At 40.3% G+C, this 27,851-nt stretch overlaps 1 protein-coding gene across 2 annotated transcripts in view; it reads left to right on the top strand.

The window, feature by feature from the left end:
* Window positions 1-24,151, top strand: part of BBOX1 (gamma-butyrobetaine hydroxylase 1) — a 43,230-nt gene extending 19,079 nt beyond the window's left edge. For both annotated transcript variants that reach the window (XM_074842346.1, XM_074842348.1), the window contains exons 4-8: window positions 8,874-9,072; window positions 17,128-17,233; window positions 19,597-19,793; window positions 20,406-20,572; window positions 22,153-24,151. In XM_074842346.1, the coding sequence (XP_074698447.1) occupies window positions 8,874-9,072; window positions 17,128-17,233; window positions 19,597-19,793; window positions 20,406-20,572; window positions 22,153-22,313 (830 nt within the window). In that variant the 3' untranslated portion in view covers window positions 22,314-24,151. The remainder of the gene's footprint in view (window positions 1-8,873; window positions 9,073-17,127; window positions 17,234-19,596; window positions 19,794-20,405; window positions 20,573-22,152) is intronic.
* Window positions 24,152-27,851: the final 3,700 nt, after the last annotated feature.

Below are 27,851 nucleotides of genomic sequence, written 5' to 3'. Positions count from 1 at the left end.
CTTACAAATGCAATTTGTAACAATAAAATCACTTCCAAGTCTCTGTAGCAGCTTGCTTTCGCAGGCATGGGCAACCATGTCGTTTGACTTGAAATGCTGTGCTATTTTAAACTCCCTGTACTATTTATAGCTCCCTATAAGTAAACAAATAACCAAAAGACCAGGATGGGTCCAGGGATACCGTGCAGTATTTTAGGACATTCTTCTTTGGAATTCTTTCAGCTGCAGAAAAAAATCACTATTAGTTGTAAAGTAGCAAATGTGACCCACAACTGTGGATTCCAGTGTCCTCTGCTAGTAGCACAGACAAATTAAATTAAAGTTAACTGCATTAACAACTGACAGACTCCAGAAGGTGTCCTGGTGAGAAGCTGTGCTTTGGCCTCCATGATTAATTTCCTGCCTTTTCGCTTTCTGTCTACATTACTGATCCCTTGAGTTCTTGACTGGATGCACTGGAGCCATTAAAACTTAGGTGATATTTGTTTCAGTGTTGTCTAGCAAAATTGGTCCTGACAGGATTAGTCTGGGGGAAAAAATGGGGGGTGGGATCTTGATTATTTTAGCAAAGTGATCTTGGCCTATGAATATTGAGGCCAAAATAAAGAATCATGGGGTTTAGTTATTATTATGTGGGTTTACCTGCACTAATGAATGGCTACAGCATTGCCTTTTATTGAAGGAAATTAAAATGTCTCTGAAAACCTTAAAATATACTGTCTGGAGTAGTTGTAAACAGATGGTTAACAAAGAGGTTCTTCCTGCAGCGTCCCAATTTGCCCTGGCTTCTCCACATGGACAAATGACTTTTATCAGTATTTTTTTTCTAAATCTCTTATATGCTACAGGTATGATATGAACATGATCTGAGTTTGCGCAAAATTATGTGTGGACTGATGGAAAGTATGAATATTGAGCCGACGCTCAGTTCTGCATCAGTCTGGGGAGTCAGTGGCACATCCTATCACTTGGGGAAGAACAATCATATTCTTATTATATCTTCTCAAACTTCAGAGTATTCTGAAGTCCACAGGCAAGAGAAGTCCTAGGGGAACGGATGTTAGAGATGAGAATTACACAATTTTTGAAGCACACAGGTGGTGCTATATTTGGCCTTGTTTCCTGTGAGTCTGCTAATTTTACATGAAAATTACTTTCATCATCTGTGTTTTGCAATGTTCCTGCTATATCCCTCACCCAAGCTCTGGAGCATACTCAGTGTGAAAGGAATATTTGGACAATTTTGCTGCCAAACTGAAAAAAAAAGGGTCTGTGGAGCATCTGCAAGGTGATATTTTCCAAAGCTGTAAGCACTGGCCAAACTTGACGAGTTTCACAGGAATGGCAAATGTACATTCCAAGCACGTGAACAACTTATTTGCCAAACTTGACACTTGATGAATGAAAGCATTAAAACTTCTCCACTAAGCCAATATAGAAATTTTGACTTGGCTGTACTACTCATTTTTCACTGGTCTAGGCTTTTGATCCGTTGTCGTCATTGTTGAAGCTGTCTCAAAATTATTTTCGGCAGATACTACCATGGAAAACCTCAGCCCAAACAGTTAAGGGTTACCAAAGTTACAAGCAAGTGAAACACTCCTAGAGGGAGAGCTGCGAGGTGGCTCCAGCAGTAGAGAGCTCCTCCAGCTGTGCTTGGGGATGAAAAATGTTTCATGGACATGGACAAAGGAAACTGAAACCACTGCCCTCAGGTTATTGAGCAAGCTTCTTCATCGAGCTCTGCTGGAAGTTTTAATCGTACATTTTCCTCTAACGTATTCCGTACATTTGATGCACAGTTGTGAGCCATGTGGGTAAGACACAGGATCTTGCTATGGAAAGATGGCAGCAGCAAAATCCATAGTTGTCCACCTAGGAAGTCCTGGATATCTCCAGTTGCAGTCTCTGAGATAACCCTTTGGCACCATCAGCCATGGAGAGATCCATAACCTTTGTGCATCTCTGTATGCATCTTTCTTTGGCAACTAAAATAAAATAGTCTTGATTTCAGATGTGGCAACTTTTTGGTAAGAGTAAAAAATCAATTTCAGCAGGGAAAAAGTTTCACATAATTCACAGCATTTGCTGAAAATTATTTTAAAACTGGCTCCTCTATTCTTCATAATACTACATAGAGAATTTTTTTAATGTTCTTGGCACGGATCTGTTTTTCACCAACGTGGCTCGTTTTTACATGGGATGATGCTGGTCATGTTCAACAGTGTAGTTCTGGGAGCTGTGGGGGAAAGTCTAAAAGTCAAACAGTGTATGTAGATCACAAATCCTACACCTTGTAGCTGAAAGGCTGACGGTTTTGAATGGCTGGATGAAAGCTCCACAGAGAGAAGCAGCATTATTTACTTGCAATAAAAGGAATGGAAATACTAAATTATAAGAAATTCAGCATAAATAATAACAGCATTCCTAGGGAGAAGGCATCAAAAAACAACATAGAGCAGGCAGGGAGGGCAGCACTGAATTGGCCCTGTGAAACCATCTGAATTTGTACAGATCCTTAGCGAGTGTGTTGGAAAAGCTGGTGCTGGTAAAATAACCTGGGCACGAGCAAGTGGGTACAGTAACCCCCCATGACATGGGCCGGAAAGGGCAGATAATTAGACAATTGGTTGACCTCAGGTAACCCCAGCATGGTTTCAAGGCCTCAGTTTGACCTCAAGTAACCCCATGGGCTAATTGGTTGACCTCAGGTAACCCCAGCGTGGTCTCAAGGCCCCAGTTTGACCTCAACTAACCCCGTGGGCTAATTGGTTGACCTCAGGTAACCCCAGCGTGGTCCCAAAGGCCAAGTTTGACCTCAAGTAACCCCATGGGCTAATTGGTTGACCTCAGGTAACCCCACCGTGGTCCCAAAGCCCGAGTTTGACCTCAAGTAAACCCATGGACTAATTGGTTGACCTCAAGTAACCCCAGTGTGGTCAAAAAGGCCAATTTTGACCTCAAGTAACCCCATGGGCTAATTGGTTGACCTCAGGTAACCCCAGTGGGTCAAAAAGGCCAAGTTTGACCTCAAGTAACCCCATGGGCTAATTGGTTGACCTCAGGTAACCCCAGCATGGTTTCAAGGCCTCAGTTTGACCTCAAGTAACCCCATGGGCTAATTGGTTGACCTCAGGTAACCCCAGCGTGGTCTCAAGGCCCAAGTTTGACCTCAAGTAACCCCATGGGCTAATTGGTTGACCTCAGGTAACCCCAGTGTGGTCAAAAAGGCCAAGTTTGACCTCAGGTAACCCCATGGGCTAATTGGTTGACCTCAGGTAACCCCAGCGTGGTCTCAAGGCCCCAGTTTGACCTCAAGTAACCCCATGGGCTAATTGGTTGACCTCAGGTAACCCCAGTGTGGTCAAAAAGGCCAAGTTTGACCTCAAGTAACCCCATGGGCTAATTGGTTGACCTCAGGTAACCCCAGTGTGGTCCCAAAGCCCGATTTTGACCTCAAGTAACCCCATGGGCTAATTGGTTGACCTCAGGTAACCCCAGCGTGGTCTCAAGGCCCGAGTTTGACCTCAAGTAACCCCATGGGCTAATTGGTTGACCTCAGGTAACCCCAGTGGGTCAAAAAGGCCAAGTTTGACCTCAAGTAACCCCATGGGCTAATTGGTTGACCTCAGGTAACCCAGCGTGGTCCCAAAGCCCGAGTTTGACCTCAAGTAACCCCATGGGCTAATTGGTTGACCTCAGGTAACCCCAGCGTGGTCTCAAGGCCCGAGTTTGACCTCAAGTAACCCCATGGGCTAATTGGTTGACCTCAGGTAACCCCAGTGTGGTCAAAAAGGCCAAGTTTGACCTCAGGTAACCCCATGGGCTAATTGGTTGACCTCAGGTAACCCCAGCGTGGTCTCAAGGCCCCAGTTTGACCTCAAGTAACCCCATGGGCTAATTGGTTGACCTCAGGTAACCCCAGTGTGGTCAAAAAGGCCAAGTTTGACCTCAAGTAACCCCATGGGCTAATTGGTTGACCTCAGGTAACCCCAGCGTGGTCTCAAGGCCCCAGTTTGACCTCAGGTAACCCCATGGGCTAATTGGCTGACCTCAGGTAACCCCAGCGTGGTCTCAAGGCCCCAGTTTGACCTCAAGTAACCCCATGGGCTAATTGGTTGACCTCAGGTAACCCCAGCGTGGTCCCAAAGGCCGAGTTTGACCTCAAGTAACCCCATGGGCTAATTGGTTGACCTCAGGTAACCCCACCGTGGTCCCAAAGCCCGATTTTGACCTCAAGTAACCCCATGGGCTAATTGGTTGACCTCAGGTAACCCCAGCGTGGTCTCAAGGCCCGAGTTTGACCTCAAGTAACCCCATGGGCTAATTGGTTGACCTCAGGTAACCCCAGCATGGTCTCAAGGCCCCAGTTTGACCTCAAGTAACCCCATGGGCTAATTGGTTGACCTCAGGTGACCCCAGCATTGTCCCCATATATTGAAACTGTCCATCTTTAGCTCTAATGTCTTTTTCTTCTCTTTTGTTTATCATATCAAGGAGCCTGTTGATGTGTTTGGTCTGTCGCATCTTCAGTACCTTTGGTTGTGTGTGTTCGGGCCAGGTTGCAGTGTAACTCCCACCCTGGACGCTGTGTGGGTTTGGGTTTCCACATCCACCGTTGGTTGTCCATGGGGGGCTCCTTCAGCCCCTGCTGCTGCCCGGCCCTCACCCTCCCCCCCAGCAGACCCGGTTCTACCCACATCCCACTCTGCCAGCACCTCTGAGCCTGCATCCACAGGAGCTCTGCTCTCCAGCCCCCACCAGCACCTCACCCATTTGGTTTTATTTGAGCAAGATGAGAGTGCTACTGCATTTGGAGCAGAAAGATAAAAGATCTCAAGCTCTGCCTTTTCTGTCTAGTATGACTGCGTCTCCATGTCTGTCCACACACACCTTTATTTTTACATATAGCAGTTACAGATTTGGTGATATGTTTAAGACACATCATCACAGTTTGAAACATCAAAACAACACTCTGCTGGATTGACATTCATTAACACTACACAACACTGAGGACTAGTCCTTAACTAGCATCAACACACAGGTAAACAATTAGTCCTTAACAAGCTTGTCCTAAATTAGCCGCAGGTATAAAAGACCAGCGAGCTGGGCTTAGTAGTTGTGCCTTGGAGTTGGTGTTTGAAGAGCTTTTAAGGTGAGGGTGGAAAAATATTTTTGGTGAAGCCAGACCTGATGTAGGAGACCTTTGTTTTTTCTTTTCCTCATTGTTTACTGGCATTTTTTCTTCTTTTTGCTTTGAAAGGCTAAAAAACAGCATGCCTCCTCTTGACTGAGTTGTTTTATTTTTGCAACCAGGGCTTGCTTTGTGGTTTTTCTTTCCAGCATGTTTCCTGTTGTCCTGTAGGGTCACTTTGGTTTTACCAATTATCTTCTCCACCTGCTGTACATGTGGAGTTTGTCTTTCACACTTTACTTCTTGTACTTGTTTCCTATGTTTCACATGTTCTGTTGTCTTCACCTTTGTGCTTACTTATTCTGGGCATGTTTTTTCTTGAGTATTTCCGTAAATGCTAATTGTTGGTTTTGCAATTAGAAGTGATACCATGCTGTAAAATGCTTATATGCAGTCCCTGACTACATTATCTCAGTGTGTCTATGTCTGTGATATCCTTGTTGGAGTCCTCTTGAAGGACTAGATGTTTACTTGAGAGAAAACATTCAAGAAAAAAAATCCTCTTGGGGTGGCTGCCATGACTTACTGTAGATATGTACCTCAGACACTAGTAACTGGAGAGGCTTTCCCTAAGCAAGTTCCCAAGACTTGCTTCTGTTATGTATGCCCTCAGACAGGATTAACTGGATAGGTTTTCCCTCATTAGCTGCCTTCCGCTGTTGTGAACCACAAGGAGTGGAGAGCAGCTCTTTTCCTTTCCTGAATCATCTCTAAAAGGTGGGCTCCAGCTGCTCCAGGGACCTGGAGGGCTGCTCTCCTGAAGGCCAGAGCCCAAATGCCTCTGCAAGTGTCACAGGAGCTGGTGAGGCCCGGGCTGGGGAAAGAGATTGCCTGCTCTTCTCTCCTGGCTGCACTTCTTAACTTCAAAGGGGAGTCTTGAGACTTGGCTCACCCTTGGGTGAGTGTGACACATGCCCTCACTGCTTGCCGTGAGCCATCCAAAGTCCTGAAAATGAAGAACAGTGAGAGACAAGTATTAAATCCTTCCTGTCTGTGTGTCTGTATCTCACCTGAAGAAAGGTCTAGATGATCTTCAAGGTCTTTTCCAACCTAGATGACTGTGATTCTGTGAAGGTGAATGTTGCCTGAAATTGGGAAGAATGAAGTGGAAGGAGTGGGACTTCTGTTTTGGGACAGAAAGGAGGCAGGAAAGGAAAAACTTTTTAGGTGCATGTGAAGGGAGTGCCTAGCTCTGTAAACACTTGGGCCGTTCCTCTCTCTCTGGAATTGAGAGTGCCTCCAACAAGGGCTAAGGCAGCCCACTCTTCATTAGACCTGCTGGTAGGAATTCCTTCTTACCTTTGTATTCAAGATCTTAAGAGAGAGAGGAAAATCCCACTCTTGACATCTCTACTCAAGTCAAGGTCTCAAAATCTAAGGTTGCATCAGGGAGAAGGAAGGAAATGCATGGGAAAGAGGACACCAAATCAAGAAGAAAAATAAAAGCAAGAGATAATAAACAATTGCACAGCCCAGAATCTGATTAGGGGCACCCAGAATCCAGGTGCACTCATGCCTTAATGCCCGGACACAGGGCTTTTAGCCAAGCAGAGCAAAAATACCTGGTGGGAAGACGGCTAGCCTCAGCTGAGTTCCCAAGTTTCTCTCCCTGTACCTGGTGGGAGCCATCCTCTTCACATCTAGAGCAGCAGTTTAGAGGATGGTGGGTTTGGCTGCCAGTGCACACCCAAGTGACCTGCAGTGACGCACCAGGAGTTAGCGGCAGCCTCTGCTCCTGGAGACAAAGGGAACAACCACGGGCTTTGCCCTAAGACCTTGACTACCATAGCTGAAGTTGTGGCTAAATCATCACCTTGCCTTCAGTGGCCAGATGCCAAGATCAACACTAGAGGAGCTGTGTATTCTCCCCCGGGGAAGCCTAATCAGGTGAGGGGATGTATCCTGGCACTTCAAGTAGACAGAGTGGGACTAACAGTGTGAGCAGTCACTGTGCCTCCCCCCGCGTGCCTGGGGGCTTAGTGTCCATCTACCTGGCTAGACATGTAACAAGCCTTTCCTTTTCCAGGTGCAGCCTCCAGCACTGTAATCCAGATCACAAATTTAAGTGGGTACAGTCTTGTTGAATGGAGAGTACTGTAGGCATAATTTTTACAACTTATTCATGGTGGAAGATGAGATTTGGATCATGTAGCCCTTCATAAGCCTACATCTCATGATCATATCTAATTATTTATTTTGTCACTGAATGGTTATGCTTGTCTTTTCTGTAGAGAATCTTTACAAATGTATATAAGGCCATGTTTTCTGACAGCAGAGTGCACTCTTCCTCAGAAAATAATACAGTCTAGAGAAAGTAATTGGGTGTCTCTTTCCTAGTTATCACCCAGTCATAACTTTATTTCCTCTCTCTGTATTAGGTGACTTACCTATTTGGGAACTCTCCAACTCAACCAGAATGTGATCACTTTAGAATAGGTTATGAGATTTTAAAAAAACATTATTAAATGAAAGCAGATAACAGTTATAGAACTGTGATACTAGAAAATAAGTACTAAGAATTGGACACATGTTAAAAATCCATATATATAGATACAGGTATGGTTGTACCATTAGAGAAAGTTACATATTTAGCAGTATTTGGGCAGCTGTAAGTACATGAAAGGATGAGACTAAGCAGCACTTAATTTTAAAGCTGCATAAATTTTCACTACTCTTATAGTTTTGGGTGATGTGCCGTGCAGCTGCTGCTGGTTTGAGGGGACAAAAATAAAGAAGGGAGCAGCAAAAGTTCTGAAGGAAATATAGGCTCAAAAGCCCTTTCTGTTCTGCCTGCAAGTCTATACCTGCCTCTAACAAATGGCTGCAGGTTTCCACCTTTCATATCAAGGTCTATTCAGGAAGCAAATGTCTGGTTATGGTATAGAGCATATGTCATATGCTCTTATAGTCAATTTTGTTTGAGAATGGGCATGATATAACTTGCTCATCACTCAGATCTTTCCACCATTTTCTTTACCTTCTAGCAGTGCTTCGATTTGTTAGCGTCTTGGACACTCATTTGCATCTTCCTGAAATAAGATAAACCCTCACAAATAATCTGCAGAGGGAAAGACAAGGAATGACACCGTCCTGCAGAATTTAATATAACTGGATATGATTTCATGAAGACAAATCTTAAAGAAAATCGATTGGTCATTTATGCAATTGATATAGTTACTCTGCTTCTAAGCTGTTATATTAATGTGTGTCTTCTCCTATTCCTTCATCAAGAATATAATCTTTTCATTATTATATATCCATACAACACTACCTCTGAGGGAGATCTCAGGTACTCCACGCTATTTTACCCTAGACAAGAAACTCTTGAAGGAGTCTTAATTTCAAATTTTCACCCTTGTGGTTCACCAGTACAGACAAAAATTAATATGCACATTTCTGATGTGCTGTTAACAAAAAATATCCCTTTCAAATGGTCTTTCATTCAACTTATAAGTTAAAAGTCATTTAAATTTTTTTACTACAATGTTTTTCTGAATTTCATCATAAAGGTTGTTTGTTATCCATGCAAACTTGTGGGCCCAGTTTCAGGTGGATGACAGCAGGATTGAGGGCATGTTTACAAATGCATAGAAATCCCACTAACTTCATACTTTGATTATGTCCTGAGTTTTGATGCTAAAATAGCTAAGCACTTGTTTCTTTGTTTCTGCCCTTTCAGAACGCCAGTACTGGGGCTCAGACCTGCAACTTCCCAAAGTACCTTTTGAAGAAATCATGTACAATGATGAAAGTGCATACAAATGGCTGCGCACCCTAAAGAAAGTAGGAATTGTGCTACTAACAGGAGCTGCTGCTAGGCAGGGAGAGTTGGTTAAACTTGGCCACAGGATTGGGTTCCTGCGTCTCACTTTTTATGGGTGAGTTTGTTTTTTAATATCCCTGCTTTGCCAGCTGTGTAATCACCTCTGATGTACTTCACTTCAGGTTGCTGGACCTATTTTGTGGATTAATTTATTAAAACAAGGTGAAGTGTTTCTTTTTTCTTCATGTTAGAAAATGTGGTGTCAGTGAGTACTCTGTACGAGAGGGTTGCTTTGCTGTTGCAGGCAGGGTATTTAAAGAAGAGCAGCAATAACATTAACTGCTGAGAGAAGGAAAAATGCCTGAAAACAGATGTCAAATAAAGGATAACTGTAAGATAGCCATACTTATCTATACTATGGAACAAAACAGAAAATCCCTAATCCAGTACCCTTCTGAATAGAACAAGTTATCTGTACTGAAACTTTTTCTTAGCCTGATTTTGAGTCATGGAAATAGGTAAGACTTAGACCATGTTATTGTGTCTCACACCACCAAGAAGATGAGCAGAGTACCCATTTCCCTGTTTTCAGCTGAGTCTGCTCTGGAAAGCCACAACCAGTCCCAGCAAGCATTATTTTAAGACTGCTTTTTTTTTGCAAAGGGAAGAGCTCAGCCTGCAGGAGTGCGAGGAGGAACTTTCAAATCATCGTTTTGATGCCAAGAGGTGGTAAACTGAACCTCTAACTCCTCAAGCACCTACTAGGCGAGTAAACAAATGACGATGGTAGCTCACATCTTGCTGAGCTGAGTCAGTGACCTCCAGCTAGCTAAGTAAAGGAGCAGCATTATTAGTTAACATATTGCCCTGTCCCTCACCCCCAGCTGTTGGTATAGGTTTTTTACATGCATTGTAAAAAATTCTTACTTCGATGTGTGCTTATTATTAAGAAAAAATAATTGACAAAAATACATAGTAACATTTAAAAATAATTGTGATTTCTTGGTGCCTTACTAGCCACCAAAACCAGAACATTCAGGGTTTCCCATCTGAAAAGGTCCTGTGACCCCCATAATAGAATAAAAGATAACAAAAATTATGAGAAGAGTTCTCCTTCATTTGGATTTACCTCTAGTTCAGAGAATACACAAATGTAACATGTGGGCAATAACCAGTGTTGTCTCCTTTTTTTTAAAAAAAAAAAAGCTAAAATAAATAGAAGTGGGGAATAAATTTCAGCCTTGGCCAGGAAGACCACATTACCTCAAGACTGCAAGGGAGAAGGAAAGATTATCTGCCCCTTACCACTTGGTGTAAAGGCACATGTGAGCCCTGCTGGAATATGCAATGCAGGTGAGGTTGGTAAAAGCAGCTCTGTGATACCAGCAAAAATGCATCAACTCAGAATGTTAATTGTGAGGTGAAGGGGAGGAAGGTGAACAAAAGGTCCCTTCTTCAAGCTATGATGCTTATTAAGATTCACTGTTACATCTTCATTTTGCAAGTATCAGTCCATCAGCTATAGAAAAAGATGTCATTGATGCTGTCGGCTTTTAGCAAACAATTTCTAAGAGGCAGAGAAACAGCTATTGTGATACACTAGCAACTTCTAGCATTGTATAAATTGCTTCTGACCCAATCTCTGTTCTTCATTTTTATTTCATTTATGTTGAAAATCAACTAGTTTGTGCAGAATTTCCCCCCACATTTCAAATCAGAAAAGTTGTCTCAAGAAATCTTCTAGACCCTGGCAGAAACTGAACTCATGGCACACAGAACAGCCTGTGAGAATGGCATTTTAAAATCTTATTTTTTCTGTTGTCTACCAGAAAGAGGGGCTGGAGAGAATGACTGTTTTTAAATACCATGACTGTTCTGAAGATTTTTGTCAGTTCCAGCAGCCTTGATAAATATTTGTAAAGCTTTAAAGGGAGTAATGTATAAATGTACTAGAGCAATTAAGATAATGTTTAAGGTGTGGTTTCCTCTTTCTACTTACTGTGCCAGAAGGAAAAGTGGTTTTCCGAGTTAACTGGGATTCAGTCAGGTTAATCCTACTGAAAGAAATGGGAGCAGAACCTGCTGCTTGACTTGGAAACCTTGTCCAGTGCCGTGAAACATTTTCTGCCATTAAAAGCATTCCTACTGTCAAGCACTTTGATATTTGACATTCTACTATGGCCTCGATTTCAAACTTGCATCGTTATGAAAATACTGCTGCTTTCTATTTCTGTTTTGATGTGATCCTAATAACAGATATGAGGAGGTTCTTAGGGGTATCCAACCCTGATCATATCTGAGGGTGTTTCACAGCTTTCCTCAGTATCTGAGTGATGAAACATTTGTTCTGTTTGTATCCCAACAGCTGCACAAGCATTTTGAGTTAAGAACTAATATAGTAAACCCTAGATAACAACAAAAAATGTTGGTTCTTTGTTGAAGTATACCACTAAAAGAAAATATATAGTATCTCCAAAATAACTCAGGGGAGAGGGGAAAAAAAAAAGACAAACCACACAAAACCCCCAAAACAACCACAAACACCACCCCTCCCCCCATACAACCCCTTCAACATATACCATGGATTTGTGCTTGGGTTACAACAGAACCTCGAGTTGCTTTCTTAAGTTTCAGGGATGAGGAACTGGATCTAGAAGAAGTTCCTAGATCCTAAAACTGGAAATTATCTTTAAATCTTCTAGACTAATGTTCTTGACATGGCAGCCCACTGTGTTTCACCTACTGAGCCCTGTAACAAGTTTTTCACTAAGGTATTCAAAATTTTTTGATATTTAACTCAACAGCATTGTAAGATAAAATCTACCATTCTGTCTGGTACTCTGCCCCAGCTCTTAATCATCCTTACTGTTTAAAATTACTGCCAACTGTCTGCAACATCCAGCTTGTGATAACTCTGCTGTGTTTAGGAGAGACTGAAAAGACCCTTACTGTATACATGTTCATTAACTGTTAGTATATACTTTCATTGTCTAAATTCACCTAAGAAGAGATTCATCTGCCCTAGGGAGACTTGCCAGTTTATCAGTTGTGTCATTAGAATGGGTTTCTTCCAATTAAAAAAAGTTAGTCTTGCCCCTCATGGACTCTGCCCTAATATGATTATTAGGGAACGACTATTAAATTCTTCATCTTGTTTAAAGTTGGCTAGAGTTAATGTTTACTCTCTTTAAAGATAGTTCAATAGAACTTGTCAGGATCAGTTCTGAGTTTGAGATAAATATATATATTTTTTAAAGTGTTTTAATACATCCTACAACCAACTTCGTGACCACTAATGTTCCATACAAGATCAAGGTTGACCTTGGTCCATACCATTTGAGCAAGTAATGGTTAGAGCTCCTTTTGCTGTTTTAATCAGATTTACTATGGGTGTTGATTAAACCTTATTTTTATGCTTCCTTAAGTATCAGGGTTCACAATAAAGGAATGATGAAGGGCTGTAAGTCTCCTTGCTTTTTCAAAACCTATTTGCTGATTCATGTATTTATTAGGCTGCAGAAAGAGGGTTACAGTGTTACGGAAGTTTTCCAACTGATTATGAATTCTGCATTTAAAAGAAAACATACTTAGAATATTTAGTTTAGGTGAGGGTTTTTTGGGGTTTTTTTTCTTTTAAAACACAGCTGTAGTATTTGAAAATCTTGAAGTCTGGTTTATATTATCCCCAGTTCAGCCACTATGGTTAGATTTACTTGAGGTCACTTGATAGTTACTGACTGTGTTTCTGTGTATGATTACATTGATTTTGCATTATTAAATTAAAATCAGAGGAGCATAATGTCAAAGAGAGCCTGACATCCAAAGACCAGTTTTGCAGATGAGTCTGGATTTCAAGCAACAAAAACCAGCTTTGCCAGAGGGTGAAGTCAATAAGCTACGTCCAGACCAATGTCCAGCTCTGGAAAAAAAGAATGTATGCTCCAGTGCTAAAGGAAAGGCACAGTTATAAAGGGGATAGGATGTGTATGATACAGTGTGCATATTGGCAGAGCCAGGACTTTCAGGGGGAGAACCAAAACTGTTGAACACACTTTCTTTTTCAGAATGTGTTGCCAACTTGCAAGGAGAGAACAGAATTGTACTCACAAAGGCAGCCTGCTCTGGAGTTCAGCGCCAGACTCAATGAACTGATGTGGGGAGAGTGTGCTGTTCCTTACATCTTGGTTTTCGTTTCTCCAGTTCAGAGATCAGACACTGTTTAGCTGGCTCCAGGATGCACTGTAAGGATGCCTTTGTTAAGGCTATACAGTAAAAGCATACCTATTCAAACATGATGCTCACAGTAACACAAAGGCTGCCAGAACCGTACAGCAGTTACCCTGCCAAGGAGGCGTACAAGATGAGTTTGTTACCTAAATAGGTGAAGCTTAACCCAAAGCTTACTTGAGTCATTAGGAGGATATTGCCTGCCCCTGCCATTGAGTTCTTCTGACATTGGATGAAGTCTGTGGGAAACATTTTACAAACACAAGTATCATCTGTTTGCGTGTCTATGGTTTGCAGGCAGAACTCAGCTGCTGCTGAGCATTGACTTCTCAATGCATTGTGAGTTGTTGTTGGTTTATCTGTTATCTCTGTTTAAGAGGAGCTTCTCTAATTACAAAGGCTGTATATAGAAAGTTGGGTTGCAAAATGTTACACCTTTTCAAATGCATTTTTCTCCATTTTGCTGCACAGCTATCAAATAAATCTCCTTCCTCGCTGGGCACATGCACACATGTAGAGGCACGTATGTTGCAGCCTGACATCTTCAGCAATGTTTAGCTGCTCTCATTGCCATACTGGTGATGTTAATGATGACTATTTTGAATTATTTTTTTTTAAATGCCTCTTTAGACCAAGTTTTTTTCCTTAAAAGCTGGGGGGCGGGTGTGTGTGTGAAGAAATCCTAAAGTACTAGAAAATACAATCAGAATCATGAACAAATTTTGTGTTGTTAAGTGTAGTGGCTTAAGAAATTATCCGTAAAGTATTTTTAAAAAATTAAGTCACAAAACTACTTTCAAATGTTGTAATACATATGTGTATGAAACGATAACATGCTAAACTTACCAGAAAATAGAGAACTGTATTCAAACAGTTTAATAACTCAGTGTAGTTAAACGTGTAAATGTGTAACTCGCCACATGAAGTCTTGAAAACTACTTCAATGGTTTTGGCTTATTTTTGGATATTTGGGGGGAGAGGGGTGGGGTTAAGTGTTTTATAGGGAACAAATTTGGTTTTTTAAGATGTAGAGCTGGAACCCAGCCTAGAAATATTACAGAGAAAAAAGGACTTCTTTCCCTATAGTATCTTTTCTCCTAATTTAACCTGTTTCATTTTCAGCCATAGTTATTGTAGTGCCTGGTCTTGTTCCTCTTACATGTTTCTTACAGTAGCAGAAATTCCATTGAGTTTTCAGTCTTAACAACAGATGTAGAGCAGCATTTTACAGTCTACCTCTTTACCTTTGAAACAGAAGTTCATTTCTTACTGGCATCAAATTCTGAGGTCGCTTTTATGACTGTAATAAAATAATAACTTTGGGTAATTCCCTTGCTGTTTCACTAGCAACCAAATACAAGGCCTACCAAATATTATAAATAAAAGGATAAATTTGGAATTGGCAAGCTTGCCAAATAAAACATTACCTTAACAGGGCCATCAATTTTAAACTGAAATGTAACCGCAATGAATATAACCCTGAAGCTTGGAAAAAGAAAAGCCTTTTTTCTTGTCTAGATGTCTGCTTGGTACATGCTACCTAAAATGTCGTTACTGTAAAAAGTGGAAACATTCTCTGTATCAGCCCTATGAAAACATCAAGGAGTTCCACCTTTTTAAATGAACCTTTTTCTTTATGTTAGAGGTACAACTCCATTAAGGAGCTCTCCAGTCATACCCCAATGGATTTCTCCAGTTTCTCATGCGCTAGACTTTGTGCCTCTCCTTTGTTTTGAAGCCTTGTCCAGGGCTTGGGGTGGCACGAAGGGCTTTCTCTGGCACCCCTGCCCTCCCACTGAAATAGCCAAACCATCTGCACCCCCCAGAGGGCTTCAGCTGCAAGAGAATGATATGGATCCCAAATCTCTTATGAGACTCAAATTTTTAATAAAGTGCAAGACCAGATGATTCAAGCATGGGTTCAGTTCCTAGTGCAGCAGTTTTGCAAGACTAAGGATGTAACAGACAGACTAGTTTTCTGCTCAGGGAGACAGCCACATTGCCCCGGAATGCAAACAATTGCTACACCTGCCTGGTGCCAAATTTCCTCCTCTGTCAAACAACCTACACTATTGAGAACTGACCCTAATTACTAAGCTATAAACCATTCCACCCCGCTTTGTTCTCCCTAAGGCCAGAAAGTCCTCTGACATTATCCACATTTTCTTCCTTTACTTCTCATTCACTCTCCCCATGACTGAGTTGATACTGCAGCTCAGTTGAGACTTTGACAAAGTAAGGTTGATTTTTTCACATTAAGTGGTAAGCTCCCTATTAGCATCACTGACTTCAAGTCAGTAACTTGAGCTTTGACCAAAGCTTCTCATGTGGAAAGAAAGCTCCCAGGCACCAGCTTCCCCCACAAAGTGTAACAGCACAAAAGCACTGACTGCTTTTGTAAAACCTTACAATGATTTTATAAAGTACTACCATTCCAGCAATTGGATATATTGAGTATAAATGAGACAATTAAAATGTATTAAATTGTTTTAGGACCATCAAGTGACACTGGAGCCTTTTCAATTAAAGATATAGTGAACATAGCTACCTTCAACACTAATGACAGGGATGATATAACAGGCTATTTTTTGGATGTAAAATTCGGAACTACAGAAGTGTGGCTGAAATTATCATACTTGAGTACTGAAGTCATGCACTGATGAATATGTGCTGTACCAAATAATAAAAATTATTTCTCCCAGGCAGTTAAAAACATTTGCAAATATTCAAAGGGGTTTTCCCCCTGACCATTTCAGAACTTTAGATTTAGCATCTTGCATATTTGCTATACTAAATACCACTCCTAAAACAGAAGTGTTTGCATGCTATATATAAATCATTTTGGTCTGCATGTTCTTTAGCCTGTATTCTTTTTAAACTATTATTAAGAGTAATGCTAGACACACACCATCTGAAACATAATATATTTGGTCTACAGTATTTCATAAAGGAAAATGAGTTTCATATTTTCTTTTAAATCACTTATGCTGCTGTGATTACATGGACAGCGTATGGTGACTTACACTTTTCCAGACAAATGTCTGGATCTATAACATGCATCTGCTGAGGACTGTCTTCAATCATGTGAACTCTGTACAAGCAAAACGTGTGGCTCTTGGTCTTAAATTCTCCTGCATGGTGTGTCACTCACAACAGATTTTGATTGTGCTGCAACATGATGTATTCATGTCTTAGTCATATGACAAAGACTTTATTTTTTCCCTGCAGTTGTCAGTAAACTTTCTTACTGAATTTTGTCAAATTTCAAGATAGAAACTATGTAACAAAATAAATGGGGGTAGTTCTCAGAAACTCAGTTCTCAGAAGTCATAGAAAGGGAAGAAGTTACAGAGTCTTTCATCAAGACATTTTCTATTAGCAGCAAGTCTTCAAGTTACAGGCAAGACCCCCCCTGCAGAGGATACTCTATATTTTCTAAGATCATGCGGCTTTAAATATAATTTTGGGGTGAAGTTGCATAGCCTCTAACAATTTCATATTTCATTGATAATGTGCTCTATCTGGCAGGTAAAAGTAGAAGGTTAATAAAAAGAAATGGCCCAACTTCCACTCTCTTTTTTCTGAAGCCTCAGTAATAAGGTGATTTATCTTAGCAGATACCTCTTGATTAGTGTCTTCAATTAATCTTTGCATTCGGCAAAGTACCACCACGGGAAAGGTATCATTCTTCTAGATACTACCCTGGGGCCAGATGTCCCTCAGAACACTTAAGCTTCTAGCTTGAATTTAGGACTGCTGAAATAAGCCTTGTTGCTGGAGTGGGGGGACACTGCTACATCATTACTTTCTTATAATTTTACACTATTTTCATGTTCAAAGATGGAATGACTCTTTTGTACTGGGATTTCCGTTTCAATGTGTACTGTCTGGCATGCTGGCTGGCTCTTTTAACATGTTTTCTCTTCTCCCTTTCATTATAAAGACCAACTTGGCAAGTGCAAGACAAAGCAGATGCTAACAATGTGGCTTATACAACTGGGAAACTATGTTTTCACACTGATTACCCTGTTCTGCAGCATCCACCTGGGGTAAGGTGAATCTACTGACTTTTTCACAACACAAAAGGGGAAAGGGAAATGTTCCTATAGAATGAAATATGGTTAGTGTCAAGTGACTCTGAATTTTGTCTTAAAAGAGCAATATAAAAATAACGATATATTAATCTGCATATAACAATCTGTATACATGGGTATACAATATATATATTATGATCTAAGTTCTGCATAACAAGCCCATTATGTATCCCATAATTTTTAAATTAAATTTACAAAGTATTGACAATATTACCATATGAGAAAACATTAGGGTTCTCTATGTGCTTTTGATACTGTCTTCATTATATTAAAAAAATTAGGTGTCTAAATGCTATAATCAAGTTGTGACATTTTAGGACTCATCTGTTCACCTCAGGAGGAGAACATATTAGAATAAATATGATTAAGATGTTATATTTTGTTTTCTGTGAATTGATGAAGTTAGACACTTACTTGCCCTTTCATAATAGACAAAAAATAGGACATTCAGTAAAGATGGACAACCATAGAAAATATGTTTTCACCTAGCCCCTGTCATATCAAAGTCTAATACACATAATTTGCCAGAGAACTGGCAGGTAGTAGGAACAGGTACAAAGGAACAAAGATAACCCTGGAAAAGTTTGCATCTATAAAGCTTCCCCTTCTAATGTTGTGGAGTACTTTGTATCAGTTGTTTATATAATTAAACAAAAAGCCAGTGTGCTTTATCTTCAAGTAAGTACCAGACACTTCACACCAATATCATCTTTTAAAACCATTTAGGTACTGTTCATTAATGTGGAGTAAGAATGAAATAGGGCTTCATTAATAGAGAGCAGATGTGAATTAGCTCACTGTCTTGTCTGTGCCAAAGCTCACACTCTGCTATGAAACATTAGAAAAAGAGCATAACCTTTTTCATTCAAACGCGCTTGTAAGAAATAAAAGTATTAAAGTACATTGAATTATTTTTTAATGTTGTCCTGAATGTGCAGTTTTCTTTCTCTATTTATTACACAGTATCTGAATTCTTAAGACATATTTATAACAAATATTTGAATACATATTTTTAAATGGATGATGATTAGTTTCAGAACTATCCCATAAAAATAGTTTTAGGATTTCCTAGGTTTTGATCTGACAACTATTTTTCCAGGAGATATCCTGTTTGAAAAAAACAACAACCAACTGATGATTACATCTAGCAGAAACATTAGCTCTCTAGAACGCAAAGCTAAATTCTCATTTGAACTAAATTCTCCCTTTGAACTTTTTCAGAATCATTTACCATGAAGTACATTACTGCAGCCCTCCTTAGCAGTGCCATGCTGTGCTTACCCTATGCAAGGCCGGCTGTAGCCATGAAAGAAGAGACCTTGTTGCCTTGTACTCCCCTTCAGTGGGAGCCCTGACTCCTCCCCACAGCTTGTTGGCCAAAAGGACCATGCAGGAGGGCTGGAAGCTGCTTTATCACATGAATAAACTAGCTTACACCCTTTCCAAACAGGTCCCCCTTCTGCACTGTCGGTAATTTCAGTTTCTCCCCTCATCACCATCATCAAGGTCTGTGGGTCCGGCTGGTGAGGAGATTCTGACAAACCCTATTCTCTGCTCCTCTTTCTCCTCCTGGGTTTTGTTTGTTTGTTTGTTTTTTCTCCTAGTGGTCTCAGAAACAATTCACCATCATGGAAGGAAAAGGTGAATGCTGTTACTGTTGGTATGACAGATGTATTTTGTGTCGTTTGGCCAAGATGAAGGGTTACGCTTTGTGTGATGCTGGGCTCTCTAATGCCAAGGGGAGTTTTACTGCCTCTGTCAGTAGCTCAGATTTACGCTGGTGTGACTGAGAGCCCGGTTTAGGCTTTCTGCTCCATCTTACACCTTGGCAATTTCACTGTGAAGCAAAATGAAACTGTCTTAATCCTACTTTATCATAGAGACACTCAGGTGATTGCCTTCTATGACAGCCACCTTTTCCCCTCTGTGAGCAGATAATTCACAGCAGGTTTTGTTTCTGCAAGAGAAAGCTAATCCTCCTTGTTGAGATAAGACTGCAATGCGTTTAAAATTATATCGACTGCCACAAAGAGGGACTCAAAGGAAAGAAGCGAGACCAGAGCTTTGCAGCTGACTCGGAGGTTGCAGACATTAGAAGATATCCCCAACGGGATGCATTTATGCACATGCTACTTTAATTTTCTGCCTTTGTGATAGTGGCGGCAGAGTGCTGTGAAGCTGCAGTAATGGGAACTCAGTCTTTTGCTGAAAAAGAAACCAACCAAAAAAACAGCCATAGATATGAGGGAACTGATACTACTGAACTTGCTAAATAAGCAAGCTAATTCTTTTTGTAATGAGATGTTAATTCATTCCAGGTTCAGTTTCTCCACTGTATAAAGCAAACAGCTGTAGGAGGCGAAAGTGAAGTTGTAGATGGATTTCATGTATCAAACAAGCTGAAGGAACAAAATCCTCAGGCGTATCAGATCCTGTCCTCTACTGCTGTAGACTATACAGATATTGGGGTGGACTACTGTGATTTTGCTGTGCAATGTAAACAAAGGATTATAGAGTGAGTAATTTCAACAACACTGAAAAATAAAATCCTGTTGTATAGTGGATTACATGGTGGTAGGAAAAGGTTCTCCTGCCACCTTGTGGGGAAACACTGGTTTAACTCGGTCTGTAGTTATTCTGAGGTTTTTGGGGGGGTTGTTTGGGGGGTTTTTTTGCCAGTGTATGACTTGTTCTGTAGCAAGAAGTGGTGGTAATTAGAGCAACTCGTAGGCACAGACACAGGTTAACAGCACCGGAGTCTGTTACTAAATTCCAGCCAATGTACATCTGTATTGTGCCAAAGACAGGTCATATAGATTAAGAACTATATACTATAAAAAGATCAAATGCAAGTGTTCATAATCTCTTTTGAATTTAAGAAATTTATGATTCTACAATTAGAGTATAGAATATAGATTTTTGAGCAAGTAAAGTATCTACACTTTCTCCTCATTTTCCCTTTTCCTAGTTAGGCTTAATTATCAAAATCCAACCCAATAACAATCTGAATTCCACTGTAGAAGCGTACTGACATGCCAGCAGGAGAGGTCAGTTGCTCTTTAACCATCTTAAAATATTTCAGTAACAACATAATACATTCCATTTCCTTTCCTTCTCTGTTTCATAGCGTGGATTCCAGAGGCCAAGCAGTTCGCATCAATTATAATAATGCAACAAGAGACACGTTTTTTGACATACCAGCTGAAAAAGTGAGGCCGTTTTATGCAGCTCTAAAGGAATTTAATGATTTATTAAACAGCACAGAACACAAGTTTACTTATAAGCTTAAACCAGGTCAGTAAGTCGTTCCTCCTTGCAATTATTTTTCATGTTTTTCCTAACAGTCAAAACACTTGAACATTGTTAGCACTGGTACTGAGAGGAAATTTCAGCCCTTCTATCACCTATTTTATTTTATACTGCATGGATTTCTTTTGCTATTGTTATACTATAAAGAAAAAAACAAAAAGGAGGAGGAATAGAGTCAAGTATTTTTATATTACATCAAAAGCCCATACCACAGAGGAAATTGTAACTTGTCATATCAATAGCACTACAGTTGAGATATGCTACATGTAAGACTGCTGTGCCATCCCAGTTCAGTGTCTGTTCATTCACTGATGCACGATCACATACGTTTTTCCCTCTGCTTCATTTGATGCTTTGGGCTATATACCAATATTAATGGGGCACCTTCCCAATGTCTGCAGGAGTTGCAGAACATCTAGAAGGTGATACAGATGCATAACGTGCATAACGCTGAAGGAAGCTGAGCAGCACCATGGGGAATTCAGTTATCATCTTTGCTCAGACACCGAATGCCAGCAGAATGCTGGATGAATTACTGAGGGCCACTGCTGCTGCGCTGCTTTTTCTGGGTGGCCTACGCAAGACGTCTGGAGGCAGATTTGCAGAAGCACTAGGTGCTCTAAACTTCAGCCAGAGTTGTACAGCTCTGTGTTTTGAACATAAAACATGCTTCAAAAATGCCCTTTACTCTTTAAAAGCTAGTCTGTGCATATGTTTAACTAGTTTGGCCCTAATCTCTGTTCTTTCATTCTCCAGCTATAAAATAAAGATATGAATAGTCCCTCATCTCTCAAGAGTTGTTACAAAAGTAAATTCATTAGTGTATCTGACTGCCTCATCAAAGTACTATGATGTTAGTGTCTTTAAAATGTCTATGAGGAAATAAATCTCTCTCTATTGTGAACATGCAATAAAATAATTTATAAGATCACATAATAGATGGTAAAACAAAGTACCTCACATTACATTAGTACTATCCATCCCATCATTTAATGCACCAAAATGGTGGCAGAGGGGAGAGAGAGGAGAAAAGAAAGACTACAAGGTTATTTAATTAGAGATTTATCGTAATGGTGGCACACAGGGGAGAAAAAAATAAATGGCATGCTAGCTTTTATTACGTGATTTCCTAACTTTCAATAACTTTTGTTCTCATAAAATTCTCTTAACAGGGATAGTAATGCAGGATGGTTATGGTACAAATAGTACCAGACTGATCAAATAAAAATCATCCTAGTGGCTTTCACCCTTTTTATCCTTCCTGTGGATTTGCTGTAGTGGCCTTTCCCCTCAAGGCCTGCTTTGCTCAGTGTGGACTCCCCTACCACTCCACTTTTGAACTCCTGGTTACACAAGGAAAGAAGCAGAGGTCAAAAGGGACCTGCCCTCTCTGCTTGAGAATCACTAGCTGAATTCAAATTACTGTGTCATTGCTGTGTATCTCCAGCCGAGCTACTTGAAATTATTGCTCCCTAACCGTTGATATAAATCTACCTCCATGTTTTCTGTTTGAAGGAATCAACTATAACATATCAATTATTAAACTTTGTGCAATCTCTTTATAGGAGACATAGTGACGTTTGATAACTGGCGCGTGCTTCACGGTCGCCAAAGCTACCAGTCGGGATCAGAAGTGACTCGTCACCTGGAAGGTGCCTATGCAGACTGGGATGTGGTCATGTCAAGGCTCCGGCTCCTCAGGAAGAGGGTCCTGAACAGGGACTGAGATTTGTTATAACTAGAATGAGCAAAACCTAGATTGTCTAACCTCAACAACAAATTAATAAAAAATTGTGTTTTCTTTCGAGAAGCTAACATCACAAATATATTTTTGAGTTCTATAAGCTAAGAAACCTGTTGTTCATAACAATTTAAGATTTATCTGTGCCCTGGTCTCTGAATGTATAAAATGCATTGCTACCTCTGTAAGTTTAAAATCAGTGTGCCAAATGTCTTGAAAGATTATTACTTTACTGGGCTAACTGGGTATTCACAATGCCTTCCTTTGCCTCTACAAATATATCTGCCCTCCCTAGAAAACTCGTAAGGCAGCATCAAAACAGAGCTTAAAGTATTACTTACTTAAAGTTTGTTATAAACAGCACCTTCCTCTATTTTCTGAGAGGCATGCGTTATTGCATAAATCATAACTAAAATTTATTACCAAAAAAACCAAGCATTGCTGTGGAGTTATTTTTAAAGACACACCTTTCTAGGTAGAACTCCACTTTAATGAAAGATCTCCTTCAACAGATGCTGTATTCTATATGTCCTGCTGTACATGTGATGATTATCACAGCCACAAATATTTTTCCTACATTTCTAAGTCCATAAGCTCAGAAACAGTAGAGCTACCAGACAATGCATCGTATTAATTTTCCTCTATATTAGGAAGAGAAATAGATCTCAGTGTAGAGGTTGCAGATAAGGTCAGAAATCTCATCAGATGCTGTGCACAGACGTAATTAAGATCTGCAGAGCAGACAGACTTTTGAGTAAAGCCAGGAGAAGGAATGCTGATGCTGCTTGGTGGCTAGAAACCACAAAGCACAAGAGGTGGTTATGGACTCCGCACCAGAGAAGTGGTGACAGAACTCAGGTCCATTTTTGTTACACCAAACCCAAGAGCATACCTCCGACAGACTTGGTCTGCAGGACGGATTCCTCTGGGTTGCATTCTGAATAGAGATTATGCTATGTAAAAATTACTGCACCCAAAGTAGTGGTTTTTTTCCTATATTCAGATGCCAAATTGAAAGAGAAAGAATTTTAAGATACTTGGTTTTATACCCACCAACACGTCCAATGAGTTTACTTTTCACTGTCCTTACAGCTGCAGAGTTCACAGGACGCCCTCTCACCTGTGCCACAAGCCTGGCAAAATAACCACACCTCCACCCTTGGATATGTTCTGTTCAACTGTTTGTTTTCAAACTATTCCTTGAAAGTCACATAAATCCTAGTCTCTTCCTAGTAGGCTAAAACAGTAGAACTACAGCTACAGAATTAAATAACTATAGAATTAAATTTGTTGACACAAAAAAAACCCCATAAGTGAGACCCTAACATAAGCTTGCAAATACTTCTATAGCTTCTACTCATCATTTACAGTCAACAGATATCTCAGCTGAATAATCAAAGAAAAATAAATTAGGATTTGGTCATGACCTAGCATAGTGTGGTTCGAATCCATTCCTCTTTAGTAAGCAATGAAAAGTTTTTATCAAAGTTTTGACATTAAGACATAGCATAACAAAACTGGGTTTTAGCAGTAGTTTGATTTCTCAATGCCTCCTTTAATAATTAATTTTGGAAACATGAAAGTATTTTTTGCCTTTGCTATAAAAGGGGAAAAAGATGAGGAAACGTTAATACCTGTATTCTGCAAGACACCAGCAGTACTGTGCTTTAACTGTGATATTTTCCATGTAATAGTATAAACAAAACATATTGGTATTTATATCAATGGTTAATAAGGAAGAGATATTTTCTGCTTTTATTCTGTACTTTTCTAAAAACTGTTTTATTCAAATTTCTGTTTATTAAAAGCTGTTATGGAACTGATTACTGTTTTGGGCTTATATCTAATCTCACACATAGCATCTTGCACATAGATATGAAGCCATTATTGTTATTTACAAATGTAAATATGATTAGACCTGGATCCATTCAGGTTTGTCCCATATACTTAATATATAGTTAAAATACAACTAAACCCATAGCTTTGAACAGTGGTGGGAAAACCTAAAACATTAAAAAAAAAAAACCAAACCACAAATTAATCGAGGCTGTCGATGGATCTAATTTTAGACTGCTGGGATTTTTTCAGTGAAGGATGCCCTATGAAAAACACACAACAGATCCCTGAAGTTCATTCTTTATGCACCCACACCTCCTTGAACTGTCCACATTTCTCCAAAATATATAGTGTCAATGTTAAATAAATATTTTTTTTTAAAGGCAGCTTTGCATATCGCTGCTGTATGCCACATACACAGGCAAGATGGGCAGGTGTAGGAGTGCTGTGACTCCAGGTTCCCAGCAGCACAATCACTCTGCCTGCATGCAATGTGCAGCATATAAATCCTTTAGTATTTATATATAAATGTAATCCGAGCTACTATATATTCAACAAAGTATTTCATGTAGAACAGAGTACAAATAATGATGAAAACTGTTCATCAGTGAAGTCCTGCACAAACAAATCTAATCCCTGCAACACCTCTGTGAGCTATGGCACGATATCCAATTTAACGGAGAAAGGGTCAGGCTACCCACCAAACCTGATGCACAGACAAAACTGCTGTTTCTGGCTGCCAACCCTCTGCTCAACTTCTAGGATCCAGCTACTATCTATATCACCAATTTTAATTTTAAACATGTTTGCATATTACTGTAGTCATACTGGGAGAAGGGAGTATTTCTAAAACTAGCTACAAAGTAGATCTCCTGCTGACTGGTACTGGTACTTGGTCAGGCTAAGCAATGGAGGAAGCCCAAGATGGATTTATTTCCCCTTCACCTCCAAATCCACACTGAAGAGTGACATTGTGAAGCTTTCAGATAGGCCTAACTAACTTCTGATCTGCCTGCAATACTGACACATGCAGGTCACTCAGCACAGGTACCCCAGCCTTCGTAGACTTCCAGGCCCAACTGTCTCTACTGTCTTATAGCAGCAAGAAAAATTAGCTGGTAATAGGTGTTTGCTGGACAACTCTGAAGCAGCTTTGGGCTGTATCCAGCGGGTGCTAATGGATGTGATTTCACTTAGCTGGTTGTAGTCCAGAACTGTAACACCATGTTACGTTTGTGCTGTTCACGATACATCAGCTATCCAGCCTGTGGTCAGCAACTGGCTGCATCTAGTGGGCTCACAGCACAGGTGGAGAAACAGGAAAAATATCTATCCATTTTATTATTTGCAAATACCTTTTCGCTTTTGCCCTGGCTTTATCCTCCTCCCATTGCTTTTTGTAGCAGTGGATGTTGGATCCAATCCCATGGAATTGTTTTCATGGACAATCTTTAAAATATTTTTTATATATCAGATTTCCAGCTAATTTTTAAAGCTTGCTGAAAGCAAATAGCATCCTGGGCATATCAGTACACTCACATCTCTGTGTATCACTTCAGCACTGCTCGGCTTTAGCCACTGCTGAGCAACCTGCAGCACGTGCCAACTTCTTTTGGCTGGGTGAACAGTAAACCCGAGCCCGGAGAGATTTCCAAATGCTTATTGTGGGAAGAAAGCTGGATTAGCTGCCCAGCTTTATAAGTTTAAATATATTCCTGTATATATGTTCTATCTAAAATGTTATTTTCGCGCATATGCACACACAGAAAGTCATGTTACCCAGAGGTAGAAAGGCAGATGCAGTCCTGTTTCACATTTGGTCTGTACTGGCTATGATAAGGTCAAGAAGGCTCGCTCCGAACAGCTTACTCTTGTTATACAGGTCTTGTCTAACACACCGCAGGGCGTCCGCCTTGCACATCTCAGCCAGGAAGGCCTGGAACAGACGTGGCAGCTGTCACGGGATCACATCATGGCAGCATCTTTTAAGCAGAGTTCCCACTGACTTGATGGTGGGGTAAAAGGTGAGAAAACCTTATAGCCAACAGATGGTTTCACAGCAATGGGAAACACAGGCACTAGCTGCTCCTTAATGCTCTTCAGGTATTTCTATGCAAAAAGACATTTAGCAATTAGGCTCAAAATCCATTGGTACTTCCAGGTTTATTTGCTGTATTCATTTTTGCTATAAATTGGAGTGATAGTTATACTGACTAAAATAGCGATCACTTTGTAACTGGTTCTTCCTTGCTCTGAAATACCTTCAGTTTCTAAGTTATTTGTACAAGTTGACAGAGTATAGAACACATACTGCTGCTTAAAATTCTCATTTCTGTAAATTCACGGCAAATTAAATGCAGCCTTTCATCACCTGTGCAATATATTACTCCTGGAAAATATGTATTTATTCTGTACTGTGTTTTTCTCTGACACAAATCAGAGAAAGTACTTAGCGATCTTGTCACAAATTCTCCCTACAGCAAATGAGTTTTTATTCTAATGTACACATTCATAAAGCTAACTCTCAGTTAGAGCAAGTTCATATTTGAAAGTTTCACGTTGGAAACCTGAAATCAGTTTTGGTAAAAGCTAACATAATAAATATATTTTATATACCCATTTTAAACTTATAGCAAAAGATCCCCCCCACCCTGTTATGCCAGTCCAGTAGCACAAAAAAAGATGGTAAAGACTGAGATGCAAAAAGAGAACAAAAATCCCCTTTAAAAACCAAAAAACCCCAATCAAACAAAGAAATCCACCCCACACCAAAACAAAAAGAAAAATAAATTGCAACTGCTCATGAGAAACCTATTTTTCTACACAACATCTGATCAGAACCAGGGAACTAGCTACATCACCTCTAGAAAACAGCCATAGTATCAAACTTTAACAAAAGCATAGGTGTGACAGCTGTACAGGATGTTTCTGGCTGAAACAAATCTCATTGTTGGACATGGGATGAGATCTAAGAGAAGAGAGCGAGGGCATTTTGCTGCCACCCTTTCCACCCTGGTGCTGGTGCTGTGAGGACCAAGGTGTGGGCAGAGGATGGTACTGCTCCTCCTGGGGGCACGAGAGAGGGCAGAGGTGTATCTCCCAGTCTCCTGCAATGTATCCTGCAGGACGGCGCTGGGGAACAGGAAAAGCAGCTGGAGTAACAAGCGAGCTACTGTTTTCCCCAGCTACTTAAAAGGATCTTCAGCAGAGCCACAGCAATTCAGAGTGGCCCCAAGGCTGCTCCACGTTGTGTCAAGAGCATCTGGTCAACCAAAGTTTTAGGAGCTGCTTTTGGGGTGTTTTGTAGGATATGAGCTGGTTTAGTTGGCAAAAGATGTTCATAGTCAAATGTTTATGTATTTTTAATTGCTTTTTTTTAATACGTAAAAGTGCCCAATAACTTTAAAGCAGGCAGAGGATTTTCTTTGTTGCCATGCCACGCCACGATACATTTCATTCCCCATTAGCTCAAGCAAAATAAGGCAGAAGGTCTAAACATGTGGATAGCAGAGCATGGTTTCTCTATCGTCCTTTCTTTCCAAGCAGTCATTTAGATCAATAACTACTTGTGTTGGCAATAATCAAGCTATGCATCTCTTTCAAGTTATTTTCGGCAGCATTCAAAGCAGCAAAGATCACAGAGCAATGGACACAGAGAAGATACAGCAATTTTCAAAGTATGTCATA

The sequence above is a fragment of the Strix aluco genome, chromosome 16, assembly GCF_031877795.1.
Source record: "Strix aluco isolate bStrAlu1 chromosome 16, bStrAlu1.hap1, whole genome shotgun sequence".
Classification (NCBI taxonomy): domain Eukaryota; kingdom Metazoa; phylum Chordata; class Aves; order Strigiformes; family Strigidae; genus Strix; species Strix aluco.
This window is presented reverse-complemented; position numbering and strand designations above follow the sequence as displayed.